Below are 21,135 nucleotides of genomic sequence, written 5' to 3' on the forward strand. Positions count from 1 at the left end.
TGAACAAACCATAGTAAGTCACGCACACTTGTGTGCTTACCTTACTACGGTTTGTGTACTTTTCAAGCCACCTTTTTTATAAATTTAGACATTTATAATATATTTCTATGTTGATAAAAGATGGCTTGAAACGTAAACAATTCAAGACATATTTTATAAAGCATTGAGGACGGACAAAACCCAAGGTGGCTTTGTCCGTCGACAAAGCTTTATAAAAGATGCCTTGAATTGTGTACGTTTCAAGCCGTCTTTTATAAACAGAAATATTTCTACGTTTATAAAAGATGGCTTGAAACATACACAATTCAAGGCATCTTTTATAAAGCTTAGCCAACAGAGAAAGGCGCCTCGGGCACAGTGATCCCTGCTCAGAGCAGATAAATCACAGAGCCCGAGTCGTCTTTCACCCTCTGCGAACCTGTGGGGTCCGTGATCTAATCTGCATATTAGATCACAGAGCCCGCGAGGGCCAGTGACCTGGGGAGGGTAAACAAAAAGAGAGTAACTTCCTCTGATGACCCCTCACATGAGGGGTCATCAGAGGAAGTTACAGTGACTGACGGAAGTGCCAGCCAGCTTCAGTGACGCTGTGCCTGGCTGGCACTTCTGTCAGCTCACCTGACGTTAAACTGGCGGGCGCATCTCCCGACTGGGGGGGCCCCGGCAGTCTCCAAAAAGTCTGGCTGAGCCAGGGCTGCCGGGGCTCCCCCAGTCCCACTCAACATTGGCGTGATTTATTATCCCGCTGTGGCCGCAGCTGCAGCGGGATAATACGTCCCTGGCCCACTTAAAGCACTGGTTGCCGGACAGCTTTACTTTACTTTATTAATTTATATCGCGCACCACTGACCTGGGGGCTTAAGGGCACCAACAAAGAAAAACAAGAAACAAAACATACGGAGACAGTCAATCAGTACACAGCAGTCGCGTCATTTGGGTAACCTGGGCGGGAGGTCGCTATAGGGTTTTAGTAAACAGGTGGGATTTTAATTTCTTCCTAAAGGCAGGTGTAGAGAGTTCCTCTCTCAGGTTCACAGAGATTGAGTTCCATATATAAGGGGCTACCACAAAGAAGGCCCCTTTTTTAGTTTGAGACAGTCTACAAGCTGGAATTTTCAATTGCATGGTGTTGTTTGATCTTAAATTGTGTTACCCAAAGACTCGGGCATAACTTTGGAGTACTGAAACCTCCGACGGGCGTCATCTGCTTTAGTTAGCCCCGAACAGGTTCTGCCCATTCAACATGTCTAAAAGGGTTGCCTGCACATCCTGCACGAAGCCCGGAGTTCTCATCCAGGAGTGATGCTTTGCCATGGAGTGTCCAACACAATCAGCAGAGTCGGGTTCTGACTAGAGAATCTGGCAGGAACCATCCCCGTCATCTTGGACCATGGCCAAAAATTCCTCAGATCTCTCCCCTTCAGGGATGTGGTCGGCTGTGTTGGTCACTAGGGACCACAGACTAAACAAGAACTTTGCTAGAGAACAAGAAGCCTTGTTTGCTGGGAGAGGTAGGCTACCCAAAGGAAACATCTTTTCTCAAGCATCCAGTCTCTTACTCTCCGTCAGGGAGGAGAGAAGGAAAAGAAACCTTTTCAGGCTGTCAGTTATGGCCTATACCACCAAGTGCACAGAGAAGGCATGAGTGGCTAAAAAGGCTGGATCCGAGGGGCAGGGCAATGCTTCCTAGCCAGTTCCCTGGCAACTGCAGGTGCAGATGTAGACCTTTTGCACACCACTAGAATGGGAGAATCCACTGACACATTGATTAGTAGCGAGGTCTCCCTTTTGGGTGCTTCATCCAGAATGTCCATCGGTTCAAACTGAACTTTCAGTCTGGATGGATGTGATAACCATAGGGGTATCAGCAAACGTGGCCATCAGCCTCTGGAAGGATGCCAGAGTCTTATCTGGGGGTGCGGGGGGGAGGGGTAGTTTGAAGCACAGGGGAGGTGTCTAGACCGCTGGCCTCCTGAAGATCTGCGGCCAGCCCTTGGATGTCTTCAGCTCCCACCATAAAACTCTTCCGGGAAATCCCTCTCCTCTCTGGAGAGCAAAGATTCCAAATTCTTTAAAATACAAGTGCCCTTTTTAAGTCCTGGTAATAGTAGATTTAATTTGATTCATGTGTAGTTCAGCTTTGTATGTTAATTAGTGGTGATGATCGTTGTTGGACACTGGATTAAGGACCCAATTACGTTTGGCTTGTAGGTGATACTATTGGATGGGCACTTGACCCACCAGAATTATCCATTTACAGACCTGGTGGTAAGCAATCTCCTGTTTGTTTAATTTTAAGAGCAGTGCACAATAGAACTGTGATAACAGCATTAAGGCTGTTCATGCATTTTGTCACAGGTGGTTACAGATTCCTTGCATACAAGCTTATCTCATCCACACAACACGATACAAGTCAATGTATTGAAATGTGTAAAATGTTGGTGTGTAAACCTGAAAGGTCTTGTTGTGAAGCTAACACAATTACATTCAAAACCACCCCCTTAAGAAGTTCTGTCAAGATTACAATCATTTTGTGACGAACGAAACATGTTGGGCATTGTCCAGCTACAATAAAGTAGCTGAGCAACAAATTACAAGTGTATTGTATCCTGCTACATTCTAGTAGCGTGTTGAACTATAAGATCCAAACCTTCTGGCTTTGTAATATGGATGTTTGACGTGTTACAATCTGTTTTTGGAGGTTGGCCAGCGTACTACAATTTTGTTAGTGCTGTGTGGTTTTTAATGGTTGAATTTAGTATTTTGGTTATGTTAATTGAAGCATGCATCATTCAATTGGGGAGCACAAGTCACTTTTTAGTCATTTGCGGATTCTGTTTAACTTTTTTTTTTAAATGGTATATTTTTTATGAAAATCTCTCTGGTCTCACACATTCTACTCAGATATTCATGTCTTTATTAGTGGTTATTAACTGTGAACAGTATTTAGAACATACAGAAAGCTTCACAATTAAGCTTCTGGTCTCTTATCTGCAAAGTGTTATGTCGGATGGCTCTGTGTTATTGAAGTCTTAACCAAAGGGGACCTGTTCTCCCTAATCATAGATCTGGTACATCATTGACAAACAGTCAGGGACATATTACAAGGGGACACCAGTGTCTATGAAGCTGATCAGCGCAGATGTCAGACGAATCAGGAACTGGCGCAGGGGCCTTGACGCCCAAAGGCAGACCATGTCAGCGCTGGGAGACTCTGTCACCCTTTGGTCCAGGCTAGAGCCTGTACTTGTACAGGAATGTTCCCTTGCGGGTAACCCGACGGTCCCTCAAGATGTGGTGTGTCCCATCAATGCTGAGGGCAAACAGCTCGTGCCTCAGCAACAATGTCTAGCACGTTCAGGACGAAATTTCTCCTATTCCTCTGGGGTACAGGATTGGGTGGAAAAAGGTAGCTGAGCTGCGGCTTCCAGGGAATCCCTGAAGAAGTCACTTCTTGTATTCAAGGATGAAGAAGAATGCTGGTGCGAAGAATCACTCGGTGACCAAGACCTTTTGCAGTGCTACTGTTTCTACTTGCCCGGGGCGACATCTACTGATCGACCTTCCACATAGTGCGACATCAAACAGGATCGCACAACGTCACTGGTGCCCTTGTTGAGTTAAGTGAAGTTCTTCACTGCCCTGTCATGGAGCACCTTCGGGTGCATGGACTGGCACAACCCACAGTCACGGGTGTCATGGTCTTCACCCAGGCACTAGGGACAAATGCTGTGTGGATTCAACATAGACACCTGCCCGACACAGAGCACTTAGACATCGGGGAGCTGCTTTGGGACTCCTGGTGGCAGAAAAGTTTCCAAATGCCAACTGAGCTGCAGGTAGGGCTATCATAGATGAGGAATCTGTGGGAGGAAGGAATCCATTAGACTTGTACAATTTCAACCGTGTTATAAAATATTCTCAGAGGGAGAAGCTCCACCTCTTTAATTGGTTTGAGCTACTTCGCTATGCTTAGCCACTCATTCAAATTTGTCCGAAATATTTATATCCTGAATTAATAAATATCACTAGTCGCCACTGGGAAGGAGTAGCCCTTGATTTACCATCACCAAACCCCGATCCCTAAATGCAACCTACATGTTAATTTGGACTTCATTTCTTTAGGGTTACCATTTGTGTGTGAAGTTCCTAATTTTTCACCGAGTAATTTAAAAATGCACATCATCTAAAACAATGGCAAACTAACAGTCACAGACAGTAAAACAATACCTGGAGCGCTTCATCACGTTGTTTTCTCAACTTGCGAGCCACAGTTTCCAAAACACTTTGGAACAACCTCTGAACAGCTTCAAGGAGTGCTGCAACATCTTCATTTGTTGCATCAATATTCTGAGACAAACAAATCTCGGTGATCTCTTTCAAAACTGAAAGAAACATTGGCATACAAAACGACCCATACTCTAGAGAAAAACAGAAACATACTCCAGTTCAATTTCTGGTTCACGGATGCCACAACTTAAGTATTCCTAAAATGCTCTGCATCTCTCAAAGCAACGAGGATGGTTCTGGGCATATGCAATAAATACATAGGAGCTAGCATTTCACATCATCAGTATGAAAATAAATCTGCACCAGCATAACCAATAGGAGTACTCCAAAATATATCTCAAAGCAGTCGTTTTTTAACAATGACTCCCATTCCCCAATAGAATGTCACCAAAGAATCCATTGTTGCTGAAATATTGTTGATTCTAAGTACTATTAAAGCCAGATATTAAGATGCATCTCAATGTTTTTAATTCACTCAACATAAGCAAGGATATATCTGAGTCTGGCTGCATTTAACATGAAACGTGTGTTTCCAATTACAGGATTGCTTTAAATTTCAGGACTAATTTATGATTATCAACAATATGTTCTGAGCCAATCTACTTTCTTGAAAAGGAGTACATTGTGCAGAACAATAGGCTCTTTCATGACAAAATTATCAAAACTTCAATAATCGTTTAGTTAGGAGTGGGAGATAAGTAAGCAGCAGCAAAGTCAGCCTAATTATTCGGACAGAGCTTGAGATGTCAATGAATGCTGGATGGGGAGCAGGAGCCGAGTGCACCACTGCTGTGCCTTTTTACGTGTAGCCAATAATAAGCAATGGATATGGTAAGAGCTTATTGCCAGTTGCAAAGTCAGTGAATAGAGGAAATGCGGATGGCAGGGCCCAAGCAAAGGTGCTGGGAGAGGCACTAAAGGTGCAGTCAAGTCTATGTGGGAAGCTGATCTTTACCACATATCCACTTCCCATATAGACGGGAGTGAGGCTTCAGTGCCTCTACCAGCATAGGAGGAGCTGGTATGTGCCGCCCACACACCAATCAAGGAGAGGCAGCAACAGTTCGGGAAGGGCTTTGCGGTGGGAGGGGGACTACCCTAAGCAGCATCTAATAAAGGCAACATCTATATTTTCCTTGTGTGTCATGGAAAACCAATTCCCAACCATCCCCCTTTTTAAGAGGCCTGCTTTGCTTCTCTCCTGCTGTACTGTCAGTTGAATGTGTCAACCCACTCTTTCTTACTCCTGTGCTAGCACACTGTTTGATTGGGACTGCCATTTTTTAGTCCCTTCTCCTTTGAGTTCTGTCGTCATAATTTTCATCATACTCCAACTTGCTAGACCATTAGATCCACCCCAGAAGTGGTAAAACAATGCTCACCTGGGGTTGTGGCAGAACATACAGTTAGCTATCCAGATGTAAGATTCTGAAGAGAGTTGGATCTATGCACCTAGTACAATAGAAACCCCTTCACTTGAGCACATGACAGGTTTAAGAACTGACAGCAATAGTGTTGAGGGTCTACCACTAGAACATATAGGAAGCAATTAACATAAGCAATTAACATTACCTTTATGTAAATGATTGACATCTAATGTTATCAATAAATTCCTGTCAAAAGAAAGCAGTGATGGCTGGAAGGTTTAGAACTAATCTTAAACCTCTGGCAGTTGCTCTGGTCAACCCTCCAGACCATCGTTCTTCGCCTGCCAAGCCGTTACAGAAAGAGGAAAGACCATATGCAAATCAGGCTTGATCCCACCCCCAAAAAACAATCTTCGAATCTACATCGAGCAGGTCAATCGATCGATAGCAGGATGGATCAACTTTGCTGCCTTTTTTAAAAATGGGAACAACATGGGATTGTTTCCAGGTATGAGGGGCCTACTCCGTCCTGAACATTTCCTGGAATACATTAAATAGAATTCTGGCACTTCATTTAGGTCTATCCTTCAAGACCAGGTTGCAAAGCCCATTCGGGCCAAGGGCTCTGGATTGACTACTTTTTATGATCAAAATATCAATAATCTAAGGGGTGAAATTATGTAGCCATTTCACACACTGCTCAGTAAAAACATTATTGGCCACAGCAGTTTGATCAATTTAAAGCTTTGGAAAAAGGTCCACCCATATGTTTTCATCAATAGGATTAGTCTGCGTCAATGACTGGAAGTTATCAGCACAGTTTACTATTTTTCAGTAATTTACAGTTTCCCAATGATACATGCAAGCATATATTCTCCTCCTTTTTGATGTATTAATTATCGTAATGATTTTACTTTATTTCTGTGGTGTAACTTAGCCTTTTTTACTATGTTTTCTTGTTTATTGTGTCTGTATTAGATTTCCCACCACAGAGGACATCCAAGTAGTCTTTTAGACACCTAGAGGTCCTTAAAAAAATGTATAACTCTAAGTAGGCCTAGTTTTTCTTGTGGAATCCGCAAATTTCAGATTTTTTTTTAATTTTTTTTTTTTTTTAGAAATTTGGGAAATGCCCATGGGGTACAAAAAACAAACATGTACCAAGCAGTCACTAATTGGCCTCACTATATTACCAATAAGTAAATTAAACTTCTCAATGGTAGCTGAAAACCATGCACGCCTAGTTTTACCCGTAGACACTAACAAATTAACAGGAGGTGTTCCATGTGTTTCGAGTTGGCCTTCATTAAATAATGTACATAGTCGTTGGTAGTCACTAGGTGCCACATCCAAAATCTTAAAGGACACTAAAATTTGTCAATAATGATCCTGAGGTTACTATAAAACCAATAAAGGAGAATGTGTTGCCACAGTGCCAGATATATTAATCCTTTCCCTTTAAGTATTTTTTATTAACCAGGATAAACATGTTCCATTCTTTAAATTTTGTTGCCCCTTTCCCTCCCTGGGAGGACTGCATTTTCAGTTGTTGCATCAGAGTTTTTGGATAGAAAAAATAATTATTGAATAGCTATTGCAATCAGCATTAAAATCACCAGCCATTAAAACATCACCAAAAATGTGAAATTGAAGAAATGAAAACCAGACTAATGACAAATGGGTAAGAGATGGCATGCTATTAAATGTTTAACTAGAAGCAAATCTCTACTGTCAAAAGTGTTCAGCGATCCCGCACAAAGGCAGAGCTATGCAACATCACAATGAACAGGCAGCGACTGGCAACAAAAAAACTGCTGAAAAAAAACTCAAGTATGTAAGTATATATCAAACTGGCACCTGAGAAGTCACAACAGAAATGAAGTACATACATACCTGTCTGCATTATACCAAGTATGATATCTAAAACGTGCGCTTGAAATTCAGCATCTCCAAGGCCCACCATTAAAACATCCTTAGACACCATCAGATATGCCTGAGAACAGATAACAGTTTAGATTAAGCCTTGGTTTAGAACAATGAGAATCCGTACTGAATCTTTCATTAAACAAGCAGAGATCCATTCAGTAACAATTAAGGCCACAGAAGTTACTTCTTCCGAATACTGGAAATATTTCTTCATTGTTTATGCTCCGCCAGCATAGGTATGATACCTTACAGGATGATGTAAATAAACGTATAGGATCAACATACAACAAGGTGCTATTCATCATGTGCTTTACCCTTTAAAGATGTACCCTGCAGTAGTTCTGATGTGCCCCAGAGGGGTTTTGAACACCGTGCGTAGAAAAGATGTAAAACTCAATTAGTAACTTGCCGGTTAACCACCTTCGTTTTTTGTTGCTGCGTTGTTCCAGGAAGTGCATAGTGACCTTTCCTGCTTTGGTGCTTTAAAAGCAATTTCTTCAGTATTTATCTTGTGGCGAGATGGAGCTATGAGACCATCTACTTTCACAGTCTTGGGCTTTCAACAAAATATGGGGTCATTCCGTTTCATCTGGGTATCCGTTAAGGCCAAGTCTAAATTAGTGGGCTTCTTATTAATATATCATGCGAAATATGAAGGGGAAGATTGTAGGTTGAGCACAACCAGACTGGTGGAAGACATTATACATGGAGATAATAGCATACACCATCAAAAAGGTTTAAGTTACTTACCTATAACTACTGTTCTACAGCATGAGTTTGGCATGGATTCACATGCTCATGAATATTCCCCGTCAGCCTGGGAACCCTCGGTAAAAGAAAAAAACAGTTTCACTTTCGCTTTAAAATGTATTTCTCCTCTAAACCAATCACTGTCATGCTGCCCCTAACCAATAACAGTTCTCTGCCTAAACTCCACCCCTGGTGGCCATCTTCAGATTTGGAAACACATAAAGTGTCAGTATGAACCAAGACGAGCCACAGTGGGGAAGGAGTAGAACCTCGTGAAGGCATGTGTAGACCTCCACGTAGCAGCCCTGCAGATGTCGAGCAGGGGCACACCAGAGAGAAACGCCATTGTTGCTGGGATGGCTCTGGTGGAATGGGCTCTCTGCCATCCTGGCAGAGGCCTGCTAGCCAGTCGATGACAGTGCATGATACAGCCGGAGAGACACCTGGAGATGGAAGCCTTCAACAAGGCCTTTCTGTGATTCACAGGTCCAAAATTGACGAAAAGCTGAGTGGTTTTTGGAAAGCTCTTTGTGCGTGCCACGTAAAACGTCAAGGTATGAGTAACATCCAGCGAACGCAAGACCCTCTCTGCTGGCAATAATAGATTCGGGCATTAGACATGCAACACCAAATGCTCTGGACGGCACCTTCGGCATAAAGGTGGGGTGTGTAGGCAGTACCACCTTTGAAGCGTGGAAGGATACGTACGGTTGCTTGCACGACAGGGCCTGGATCTCCCCAACCCGCCTAGCCGATATGATTGCCACAAGGAAAGCCGTCTTTCATGATAGAAACTGGAGCAGAACCTGATGCATCAGCTCAAAAGGAGACCCCATGAGCTTAGTCAAAACCACATTGAGCTCCCATGCTGGGACGAGAGCCTTCACTGGCAGAAAAGTTCTGAAGAGTCCTTTGAAGAACTCCTTGATGTGTCTGTGCGACCACAGAGAAGGCCTACCCAGCGTCCTGGTGTCGCGGGATATGGCAGCCAGGCGCACCTTGATAAGAGGTGTGAGCCAGTCCAGCCTTGGCCAAGGAAAGCAGGTATGGCAAGAGCTGCGGGGCCGTGACCCGCAGAGGGGTAATCTTCCAAGCTCGGCACCACACAGAGAAACGCATCAAATTATGGCCGTAGCACATCAACGTTGAAGAGGCCCTGGCCTTGGCCAGGGTGACCTTACACTCTAGGGCTGCAGGGGTCAGGCCATCAGGTTCAGCGACGCTGGGTCGTGGTGCATGATCACTTGTCCCTCTCTTGACAAAAAGTCTGGATCTAGTGGCAGCTGGATGGACGGGACTGCCGACAGACGTAGCAGGTCTGTATACCAGACCTGTCGCGGTCACGCCGCAGCGACGAGCTTCATCCTGCAGAGACACTGTCTGAGTGTGTTGATCACTCATAGCAGGAGTGGAACGGAGGAAAAGCATATACGAAGAGCCCTTCACACAGGAATGAGAATGCTTCCCCTAAGCTCCTCGGCTGTGGGAACCTGCTGGCAAACTTCTGACACTTGGAATTCATCGCTGTCACAAAAAGGTTGATCTGAGGTTGACCCCGTTCGCAGAAAAGATCCATCTGTTCCTGGAGAAACTCCCACTCATTGCAAGAACATAGCTTCCTGCTGAGCGAATCTGCAATGGTGTTCTTGGTACCCACTAGGTGAAAGGGGACGAGAAACATGTCCTGCCAAAAGGCCCAGTGGCACAGGACCTGGGCCTTCCTGGAGAGAGCCAGAGAGCGCACCCCCGCTCTACTTCCAGATGTAAAGCATGGTGGTGGTGTTGTCTGTGAAGATCCTCGCCACTTTGCCCCTCATCAACGTCAGGAAAGACTTGAGGGCCCAGAAGACGGTCCAAAGCTCCAGGACGTTGATGTGAAGGGTCTTTTCTTCAGGCAGTCAGAGGCCTCTGGCGTGCAACTTTCCGGTATGAGCTCCCCAATCTTCCAGAGACGCAACCGGGATGACGGTTTCCTGGTAAGGAGGGACTTGGAATCAGGCCCCTTGCATGAGATGAGAGCGCAAGCCCCTCCACTGTATTGCTCGTCAGAACTCCTTGTTGAGGGAGATTTTGTCCGTCCGGGATCCCGAGACCTGCAGCAATCTTGCATCCAGAAATTCCTGCGGAGGCCTAATCTGTAGTCTGTAAAGAGGATGAGGCTGATGCAGGAGATCATCATGCCCAACAGCGATTTGACAGCACGCACAGTAGCCGACTGCGCCGACGACAGGCACTGCACCTTCCCTAGGATGGCTACCAAAGTCTCTTCCGAGGGAGCTGCCAGGAAAGCCAATGTGTCAATTCGTGCCCCGAGAAGCAAGAGTGTTCTGTGATGGCTACAAGCAGGACTTTGGATAGTTTATGGGGAATCCCAGATCAGTCAGCAGACACATGGTCACGAACCGCAGGAACTTGCAGTGCTTCTGATGGATGTCGAAGTAGGTCCAGAGACGCCAGGAAGTCACCTTCCTCAAGTTGGCCAAGCAGGTGCTGCAGTGACGATCCTGAACTTCTGAGACTTCAGGTACTTGTTGAGACGTCACAGGATCAGCCTCCACCCTCCTGTCTTCTTTCGGACCAGAAAGTATCTGGAGTACACCCCGGAGGTGGTGGGGAACGGGTTCTATCACCCCTTTTTAACATGGCCTGGACCTCCTGCAAGAGCTGTGCCATGTGCTCTTTTTGTCCAGCTACAGGGGGAATACGAGGACACCTGCGTTGCAATTCCAAGGTGTGCCCCTGCCCGAGAGCGTCCAGCACCCATATGCCAGTGGTCAGTCTTCCACGAGCTGACGAACCTCGCCACCCGGCCTCCTACCGGGGTGGCACAAGGTGCTGAACCAGAGTGTGCGGACCTGCCTGAGGTCTACTATTCAGACCACGAAGAGGGCCAGGAACCCTTGTTGGAAGATGGGTCGCCGTGGGGTGAACCCTATCGCCTACTTCTCTAGAAGAGGCGTGCCAGCCCAGAGCCTCCCCCTCTTACTCCTACATCTCAACCCAGGGACTTTTCGTTGGACATTCTAACCACACTGCACACGCTGGTATCAGAAATTCAGCAAAGACTGGTCATCGTCCCCCAGTCCACGGCCAGTTCAGGCCTCTTTAGGTGCCGGGGCTCTGTGGGCGGCACTGTCCTCCGCAGCCCTATACCTTGTGTGTGGCCTCTGTACGCCTCCTGCGTATTTGATCGGGAAGGCCGCCGATAAGGGACGGTATAGCCCTTGGAGGACAGGCCAGGTTTTACCCTTGAGGAGAGAAAGGAAAACGACTGACATTGCTGCAGGGTGCCCAGCGAACTTGCTGTCTCTGTGTCAGTCGATGATTTGAAGAGACTAGTCAACCACCTTGCCAAACAGGTTTTCTCCGTCAAATGGCATGTCCAACAGCTTAGACTGAACGTCCAGCCTGAAGTTGGAGGCTTTCAGCTATCCCTGGCGACTAAGATACTATGTTTCCCATCTGACGGAATCCAGTGTCTGCGATGTCCACCGCCTCTGTGATGGCGTGGTCCGGTGCCACCACCTCCTCCTGGAACAGCTCAAGAGCTACTACCTTCTTGTCATCTGGTAGGAAGTCAAGAATAGAGCCCAGCTTATACCAGAGCTCCCGGTCGTAGCGTGACAAAATGGCCAGTGTGAGAACGAAGGACTCGCAGGAGGTATCCTGGCCACGGCTGAGACCAGAGTCAGGTGAAGGCTGGGACCTCAGGCACCTGGGAGATGAGTTCGGGACTCTCTATTTCTTGTCCAGCCTGTCCCGCTTGGGTGGGGCAGTGCTCAGATTCTTCAACAGTGCTAGACCTTCATGCCAGATATCGTCCAAAAAAGAATAGGACATGATGGTCCTCTGCCTGGACTTGCAACGTTGATAAAGGGACCCTTCCATTTTTGTCTCCTCGGGCACCAGTTGAAAAAATTTGGAGGCCCTGGACATCATTAAATGGAATGAGCCGACATCATCCGGTGGAGAGGCCCTGTGCAGATCATCCCTGAAGCTGGCTCTCTGTCCGCTGGCACAAAGTCATCGGCTTTTTTTCGGTGTCCGTTGTCGTAGCCGCATCATCCGTGCCTGTGTCCATGGCAGGATCCTCTGATGGGGTCAAATCCCGAGGTGGAGGAGGCGGTGGTGGTGGTGGTGGTGTTGGTTGGTGCCTTGAACCAGCAGGGCCCTTTGACTTGTGTTTGAGCCTAGAAGGACTTCCGGAAAGCAGTCTTGGAGAACTTCCAGACGGAGCAAGGCATGGTGTAGGCGGCGGTTTTTGCTGAATTCCTGATACCAGCGTGTGCCGCGTGGTCAGAAATTCCAACGAAAAGTCCCTGGGTTGCGGTGTAGAAGGACTAAGAGGGGGAGGCTCTGGGCTGGCATGCCTCTTCTGGAGAAGTAGGCGATTGGGTTCAGCCCGTGGTGACCCATCTTCCAACAAGGGTCCCTGGCCCCCTTTGTGGTCTGAATAGTAGCCCTCGGGCAGGTCCGCACACTCTTTAGCTCCTTGTTCTGTACCCTTCCTAGGGGTCGTTTGATCCCTACTCCCACCAGTCTCTGAAGACTTCTGGGGAGAGGAGGTGGATGTCCCCTTTCCGGGGGTCTTCGCCAAAGCCTTAGCAGTTACCTCACGCTGTGCCGGTATGGACACCTGCGGAGTAGCCATTGCTGTGAATGTGAGCACCACCTTCGTGGTCTGCCCCCCTTTTGAGGAAGTAGTGGTCATCGAGGGCGTCGACGGGATGGCATCAGTAGCCGTCATCGATATGTGGGCGTTGATGCAGTTGATGATGGTGTTGACTTGGCTGGTTGAGACTTCGATGGAGGCAGGGAAGATTTCTCCTTCGTAGCCATGTCCGCCGACAGCAAGCAGAGTTTCAAAGGGGTCAAGAACTTCTCTTAGATTGTGCAACCCTAGACGGCAGGCTCAAGGTGGATATGGTTGTTGATGGCAACCTTGCCTTTCCCGAGCTGGGACCTGCAGCAGTGGTGAACCCAGTGGGATCCGTGGCATGCGGGCATGCCTTCTTTTGGACCGCAGCAGGCAGGGTGTCTTCAAAGGACCTCAACCAATTATCTGAGGGAGTTCGATCATGGGACCAGCCAGTCTTGGGTTAAGCATGTCCATGCCCATGGGCAGAGTCAGAGACCTACCCGATTTTAACCACGCCGCCAGTCTGCTGTAGCGGTCCTCCTTGGTCTTTTTTAAAAAACAACGGCAGACTCCGCATCCTCCTCATCATGGTCCATATGCAGGCAGTAAAGACAAATGTGGCGTCGATCCTCCAAGAAAACGTTCCTTAGCCCACATTTCGCACAGAGTTTGAAGAGGCATCTTTTCTCCTCGATCATGGTGAAAAAGGAGCGAAGTATACCCAAACCTGGGCCTTCCGATGAAAAGATCCTAGATGTAGTGTGATCTTCGCTGACAGTGGATCTCCGCTGCCACTAGTCGACCTGCGGTCGAAAGATAAGTCCCCAAAATCTGCCAAAACTTTCAGATTTTACCCAAAAACTCAAAATTAGGAAAAAAGGTTGCAGAGCACCAAGAGGACTCCCAACATTGAAGCGTGCTGTACAAATCTGAAGATGACCACCAGGGGTGGATCTTAGGGAGAGGACTGTCAATGGTTGGGGCATTATGACCCAGAGGACAGTGAGAGGCTTCGCAGCCTGACGGGGAATATTCATGAGCATGTGAATCCAAGCCAGACCCCAGGCTGGAGAATATAAAAGTCCTATTTCTGACAACCTCAGTGATGTCATTATGCAGTTGTTTTAGTGAAGTGTGAAGTTGTCTGTTGAGATGCTCCACGAGGCAATCGTAATATAACACATTGTGTTGGCCTCACAACTGACGAACAGATAGGAGAAGGTATACTCTATTGATTGATGTCATCAAGTTTGGTTCCATGTAGGGTCAGAAATGCGCAGCTCTCAAGTTGAGTCAGTGGCTTCAAGTAGGTTAAGTAAGGTAGGGTAGCCGAGAAAAGATACGCCAGACACAGAGCAAAACGTACATCTGGCAGAGGAGAAAATACTTTTAGGTTGGCCACAAGACAAACAAGGATGATGATTTCAAGAAGGTGCTTAGGATGGGAGAACATATTACTATCTTTCAGTGATATTCCTTCTTGTAGTTTAGTCTTTCCACTTACAGATTTCTCATCTTCAAAATATGAAGGCAGAAATCTGGTTTTGGAAATTTTTCTGCCACCAGGGGAGAACTGCGGCCTGGCCAGGTTCCCCAAACTCACAGGCTGCGGAAGTGAAGAAATGCCATGTTTTACAAGCATGCCATGAAAAGGGGTAGGTGAGAGGGTGAGGAGGAGTCTGTGGACCGAAGGACTAATCCATCAGAAAGGACATAATTACATCATCCCAGGTCCCTCATCCTAGAAAGACTCAAAAAGCCCTACACAACCTGTAGGAGGGAGCACAGCAAGGAACCATGAACTACACAAGGAAGCTCAAGAGCATCAAACAACCAAAGAGGGTGTGCCAACCAGAAAAGGAAGAAAAGGCAAATATGCTTGTTGAACATGCCCAAGGATGCATGTGTAGCTGCGAGACTGATGAAAATTACAGGGATACATCTCTCAAAAGCATAGGTAGCTGCAATGCCACTAATATAACAAGCCCCAAGAATAGCCAGCACTTCCTTGCTGGTAAGGTCACAGGCGTCTGCGGGGCAGAGAACAATCCATCTGGACAGGGTTGGTTTAAAATCAGCCCTGCCAAATCGAACAGCAGCAAAGCTGGCAAAGCGCCTGTCTTCCGATCAGAAGTCTCTCATAGACATAGTGCGAGCCTTCTCAGATTCCAGACAGCAAAACCAGTCCTCCAACTTGTAAGAAGGAGGGAAGAAAACCAGAAGATTGATCTTCTGAGAAAGGGGTCATTGCAACATGATCTAGAGAAGGAAGGATGGTCTCGCCCCCTCAGTCTAATAGGGATTATAGAGACTGGAAAATCACTTAAGGGTGAGGGAACAAAGTGAATTAATTCAAATGCTCAAACTAACAAATTACTTACCTCCTAGCAATGTTCTTTTTGATGGATGTTCATACCATCGATTCCTCATTTATGATAATCCTGTCCACAGCGCAGTTCTTCCAAAACTTTTCTGCCACCTTGGGGTGCAGCGTGGGTCAGCCTGATGCTTCTACACGCCCCGCACTGGACAGGACGTCCAGGCCAGTATTTATTCAAGCACTGAGCCCCGTTACCTTAGTCCCACCCATTTTCCCTTAGCACTCTAACACTTAGCGACTGCAGAACTGATGATTTAACTGACTATCCGCCAAGAAGGGAAGGTACGGAAGGCGACGCAGAATCTGCACAAGGAACAACCATCAGAAAAACATTACTGCGAGGCAATTTATTTGTTGTTCTAATGGAGTCCTTCCTCCCAGGGATTCTTACTCTATGATAAGATTCCCATAGCAGTGCGTAGACCTCTGGAGGACCAACCTACCAAAAAGGGCATCCAGACCTGAAACGGAAACCAAACAGTAATGCTTAGCAAAGTGTGAAGAGTCGCCAACGTTGCTGCCTAGCAGATGTCTGGGACAGGTACTCCACTTCGCATTGTAAAGGTGGCAGTCAACCCTCTGGTGGAATGAACCCCGAGTCCCTCATGAATCTCCTTGACAGCCAGATCATAACATTCTGAGATGCACAGAATGATCCACCTTGACAGAGTCTGTTTGATCACCGCCCTGCCAGCACGGGCGGGCACCAGCATAACCAACAAAAAGCTTGTTATCTTTACTGGCCCGCTCTCGTCCAAGAGAAGCAGTAGCCGAGGGTCTGCAGCACGTCCAGCTGAAGGAAATGCTTTGCTGCCTTGGAAGGATGAAGAATAGTATAAAAGACAGAAATATGGATCTTTTATAAGAGATGGAAATCTGAGACCACCTTCGGGAGGTAGGATGACCAAACACTCAACATCACTGTCTCCTTGGAGAAAACCAAGAAGGGATATTTAACAGATAATGCCTGGAGTTTTCACTCACCAGTCCAGCGTAAGTGATGGCCACCAGGAAAATCACCTTAGGTGGGAGCAATCTTAATGAATAGGGATCAAGGGGGATCAAATGGAGCCCTTATTTGCAATATTAACACATTTTAAATCGCATGCAGAACAACAAACAGGCATGGGGGAAACCTATTACAATGAACCCGCAGGAATCGCAGGACAGTGCAGATTTTGCAAAAAACAAGCATTGCTCTGGGGTTCCACTTAAACGTAAAATGGCCATAAGATACCCCTTCACAGTGCCAATCTGCAGGGAAGTCTGGACCAAAGATAGCAGAAAATCCGAAATAGAGGATGTGAATTAAGAAAAAGGGTCCAGATTACTCTGCAGGCATAGATTTGATGGTGATGAAGGTTCAAGCTGCAGCGTTTCAGGTGCAGGACCTGCCCTCCGAAAGGGAGCAGAGGTCAGTCTTCTACAGCAGGCACCAAGGAGGGAAAGTGGCCACGTTCAACAACTCTAGGTGTCACGTCCTACAGGCCCAATCCGGAGCGACCAGGATCATTGTGGACCCGAATCAACGTAGTCTTCTGAGAAGCAGTATGACGGGGATCGGTGAGAAAGCATAGCCAGGTAAAAGTCCCACTCAACTGTTAAGGCGCCCCCCCCCCCTAGAACAGAGCCACTTTCATTTCCTGTGCACACCGGAAGCACAGAGATACTTGGAGTACCCCAACTAGAGAAGATCTACCTCAGAATTTCTTTCCAGAGATTCCACTAATGGGAAGTCACACGTCCTCTTTGCCAGATAGGTGAGCCACCATCAGAAACGCGCTTTTCTCGAGAGCCCAGAACCACAACCTCATTGCTTCTCTGCCCAGAGGCCAGGAATCCACACCACCCCGCTTGTTGTAATGTATGGGTACTATGTTGTACGTCAGGATAACAGTCTTGCCTCTCCCAGAGGGGAGTAAAGAGACTGGGGACAGCCGGATTACTCAGCTCAGCAAATTGATGGGCTCTCGGCAGGTGAGCTTCCCAGCCTTTCAGGTACGCATCCGTGACCAGAGCCGACTGGTGCCTGGGTTTTCGAAACACTCCTCTCAGAAGGTTGTCCTTCAGGGGCCATCACTGTAGGTCTCCGGACACCTATGCCAAGACCTGAAGGAGAACTGAAGTCCCTAAAACTGCGACCACTGCTCATGCACAACCAAGCTTCTGGTGCTACATGGATGCAGGGGGTCTCATGACGCAGCACGTGCAGAAAAACAAGAGGTTATCCTGTTTATAAGACATGGACAATCTTGAAGATGTTCTCCAATCTGTCCTCAGGCGGGAAGGCCTGACCCAGGCGAGCGTCCAAGAACGCTCAGATGAATTGGACGGACGGGAATGGCGAAACTTGAGACTTCCTGAAGTTCAGGGAGAAGCTCAAGCTGTGGCATAGGTTGCACATGCAGTACAAATGTGCCGACACCTGGTCTAGGGAGTGGGCTCAGATGATCCAGTCGTCAAGATAGGGAAAAATATGAATGCCCTCCCTTCTAAGGTGAGCCACCACCACTGCTAGCAGCTTGGTGAAAACCCTGGGTGCTGAAGAAAGGTCGATTGGCATTGACCTTTCCCCTCTTTGAATCTCAGGTACTTTTTGTGGATAATCACATGGAAGTAAGCAGTCTGGAGATCCAGGGAGACTAGCCAATCGTCCGGGTCCATGGATCAGAGTAACCATCTTGAACTTGTCCTTGCCAGAAGCCGCCACTCCAGGACAAGTGTTCACCAGAAAATAGGTTTAAGACCAACTCCAGCCTAGTTCTGAGTAGGAAAACGTTCTATGGCACATCGACAGAAACAGACAGCTCTCCACCAGCTGGAGGAGTCCCAGAGGCAAGGGCTGGTTGCTCGAAGGGTGGTCTGGAGGGCAAAGAGCAAAAGAGAGACAATATCCCTGGTGAATGACCTGCAAGGCTCGGGCATCGGAAGTGGTATGCATCCATTCCCAGCCAAACTGGCATACCCTGCCTACCACAGAGGTACATTAGTGGAAGTCCTCTTCAGAGAGGCTTTGCACCAGGGGGTGAGGACACAGTGGAGGTACCTCCTCTGGGCGCACACAGACCCAACCCTCTCTTAGGGCGTCGTTGTCTGCCTGAGGGGGGCCTGACCACTCCATCGCTGGGCATAGGTGGATAAGGGATGAAATCCCCTGTCCGCTTGTATGCCGTCTCATTCTGGACTGCTACACCCAACAATTTTGCTCTTGCATTTGGAGCCCCGACATTTCTTTAATGACTCATCGACCTTCGTGCTGAATAGGTTCATGCTGCCAAAAGGCTTGTCGAGTAGTTTCTCTATAACACCGGACACAAAACACGAAGTTCCTGAGTCAAGAGAACCTCTGTAAGACCGTGCTGGTGGCCATGGTTCAGGCCACACAGTCTGCGCTATTGATACCGGACTGAAGGATCTGGTAGGAGGCTTCTTTGCTGTCCTTAACCAGAGCCTCAAAACCATCCTCCATCTCACGGTCAAGGAAGTACTCGAGCGCTTCCTAAATGACAGACCAGAACCCGAAAGAGAACTTGATCATGACCTAGGATTGAAGAGCAAAAAATATTCCTTCCCCATGCATCTAGTCTCTTGCTTCCCCTGTGGTCTTTAGGTTTGCTGTAGCAGCCTGTACAACAAAACCTACAGGCGATGCATGAGCCGAGGGGGTACATCGGATACGCAACGGACAGCCCTGCTTCATAGTACTCACTATTGACCAGTACCTGGATGAGGCTGGTTCCGCCTAGAGTTAAAGAACTGGTCTCTCTACTGCCCGATTGAAAAACAGAAGGATCTCTTTCTTTGGACGCTAATCCAAAATGTCCACAAGATACTGCACCTTAGGGCTTGAAGGAGCAGACCACCTCAGCCATCAAGTGCTAAAAGGTAGCTTGGGGCTTGCCTCATGTTGAAGTCGGAAGCAGGTCAACCTCCGGCAAGGTTTCCTGGGCACTTGACTTCTGCAAGTCAGCCACAAGATCCACCAGGTCCCACTGTTCCCCATAAAACTCCACCGGGAAGTCTTTGGCCTCCCTTGGATGGAGCTGTTCCAACCAAACAGGGATGGCGTCCTCTTCCTCAGCATAAATGTCCTCTAAATGTGACATGTATATGCCTCTGGGGAGCGGGGCAAATTTCCTTGCAACTCCAGCGTCATCAGCGCTGGGTAAGGGTGTGCCAAGAAAGGAGGACTGACGTACGAAGACTGAATGGTAGGGCCTTTTGACGGAATCTTGCTGCATATACTCTGAGTCCCTAGCGGCTTGCCTGAGCGTGGTGGGATAGATAGACTGGCCAAAGCAGTTGGCGCTGAAGCCAGAGCCACCGGGGCATTGGCGAAGAAGTCAATCATCTTCTGTCTGAATGCTTCCTACTCCTCTGGAGCAGAGGATTGGATCGGTAAAGGTACCTGCTGAGCCTAATCCTCCTGCTCCTCCGTGGAATGATAGCCCCTCCTCTTCGAAGACGCAGAATGGTGCCTTGAAGAACTACCTGAAGACCTAGATCTTTTGCAGAGCCCCTTTTTTTGGCCGTTTACACAGGAGACTGTTCCTAGGTGCTGTAGTCCGCCCCTGGCAAGACCTCAAACAGCTTTGCCTCATGTTCTTAAAGCGCCTTCAGGAGAATCGATTGGCATGAGTGTGAAGACTGGGGGGTGGGGGAGGGTTTCCGTACTCCTGCCATCTATATGGCAGAGTAGAAGCACAGAGCACTCCAGCCAAGTTTCTCTATGCGGTAGCAATGTACGAGCAATACAAGGCTTAAGCTCTCAGGAAGTGATGTGGGCTGGTTCTTAAGTACAGTGTAGTCCCAAAGCCCCCACAAAGTAATGTCCACACACTATATTATGTGATAACACAGTTCTTTATATAAAGAAGGATCAATATATTTACACAATCAATAACACTTTGTGCTTTGGCAATACTAATATAGTAAATATGTAAAATGTCTATGTGTTACAACAGTTAACTCTGGACTACTTTAAAAAACACCAACTGCTGACAGTCTCAATGGCATACAAATCAAATGGTAAAGTGAATCAACAATAGACATAGGAAGGAAGACAAGTTGGATTAAACAAATGTCAGAATACTTTGTGCCTACTAAAGAGACAGTTCTGTGTGAGGGTCCCCCCCACCTGGCAACCTATAAAGTGTATTAACAAGACCGATCCATATAAGTTTAACCCCTTAACTGCCAAGTTCCCCCCAACCCCCGTGCCAAGGCCTTTTTTGGCGATTTCAGTATGTTGCCATTCAATCCCTTGTAACGTTTTTGTTACATGAGATATCTCAGCCAAATTTGGCCCATTTTCTTCCCGCATGTAGTCAGAATGCCACCAAGGAATCCTAGTTTGCTGTATGGGGGTGAGAGATAACCAAAAAAGGAGACAGGTTTGTGTTTTTTTTCCAGAAAATGTCAATAAAATTATGTAGAAAGAAGCCTGTTTTTTTCCTTGTAAGAGCTAGGAAAAATGGTTTGCTGTGCTGAATTTGCCATTTTCCAGGCTCCCAAGAACATGTTGAGTGGAAACCAAAAGAACATTTTTATATGGTTACCATCCGTTTTGTGAGAGGAAGGCGATTTTGCCCTTTTCTTCCAACAGGAAATGCGTGGACAGAATGGAAGAGGAGAATAGGAAAGCTGAATGGGAAGACAGAAAGGCATACATTTCTGAAAAGTAGACAAAATTCCATGTTTAGGAAGGGGTGATTTGCGCAGGTCAGGCAACAACTATGTAGTGTCCATAGTTTGGGGGAAAAATTGGAAATGACAGAAAAAAG

General features: G+C 47.1%; 1 protein-coding gene across 1 annotated transcript in view; it reads right to left on the minus strand.

The window, feature by feature from the left end:
• The window catches only part of NCAPG2 (non-SMC condensin II complex subunit G2), a 1,155,695-nt gene that overhangs the window by 198,060 nt on the left and 936,500 nt on the right, over nt 1-21,135 (minus strand). Inside the window, exons 22-23 of the mRNA XM_069647980.1 lie at nt 7,551-7,650; nt 4,231-4,421 (exon numbers count right to left, since the gene is read on the minus strand). Coding sequence (XP_069504081.1) covers nt 4,231-4,421; nt 7,551-7,650 — 291 coding nt within the window. The remainder of the gene's footprint in view (nt 1-4,230; nt 4,422-7,550; nt 7,651-21,135) is intronic.

This window comes from Ambystoma mexicanum, chromosome 2q (assembly GCF_040938575.1).
Source record: "Ambystoma mexicanum isolate Mex_15411 chromosome 2q, UKY_AmexF1_1, whole genome shotgun sequence".
Classification (NCBI taxonomy): domain Eukaryota; kingdom Metazoa; phylum Chordata; class Amphibia; order Caudata; family Ambystomatidae; genus Ambystoma; species Ambystoma mexicanum.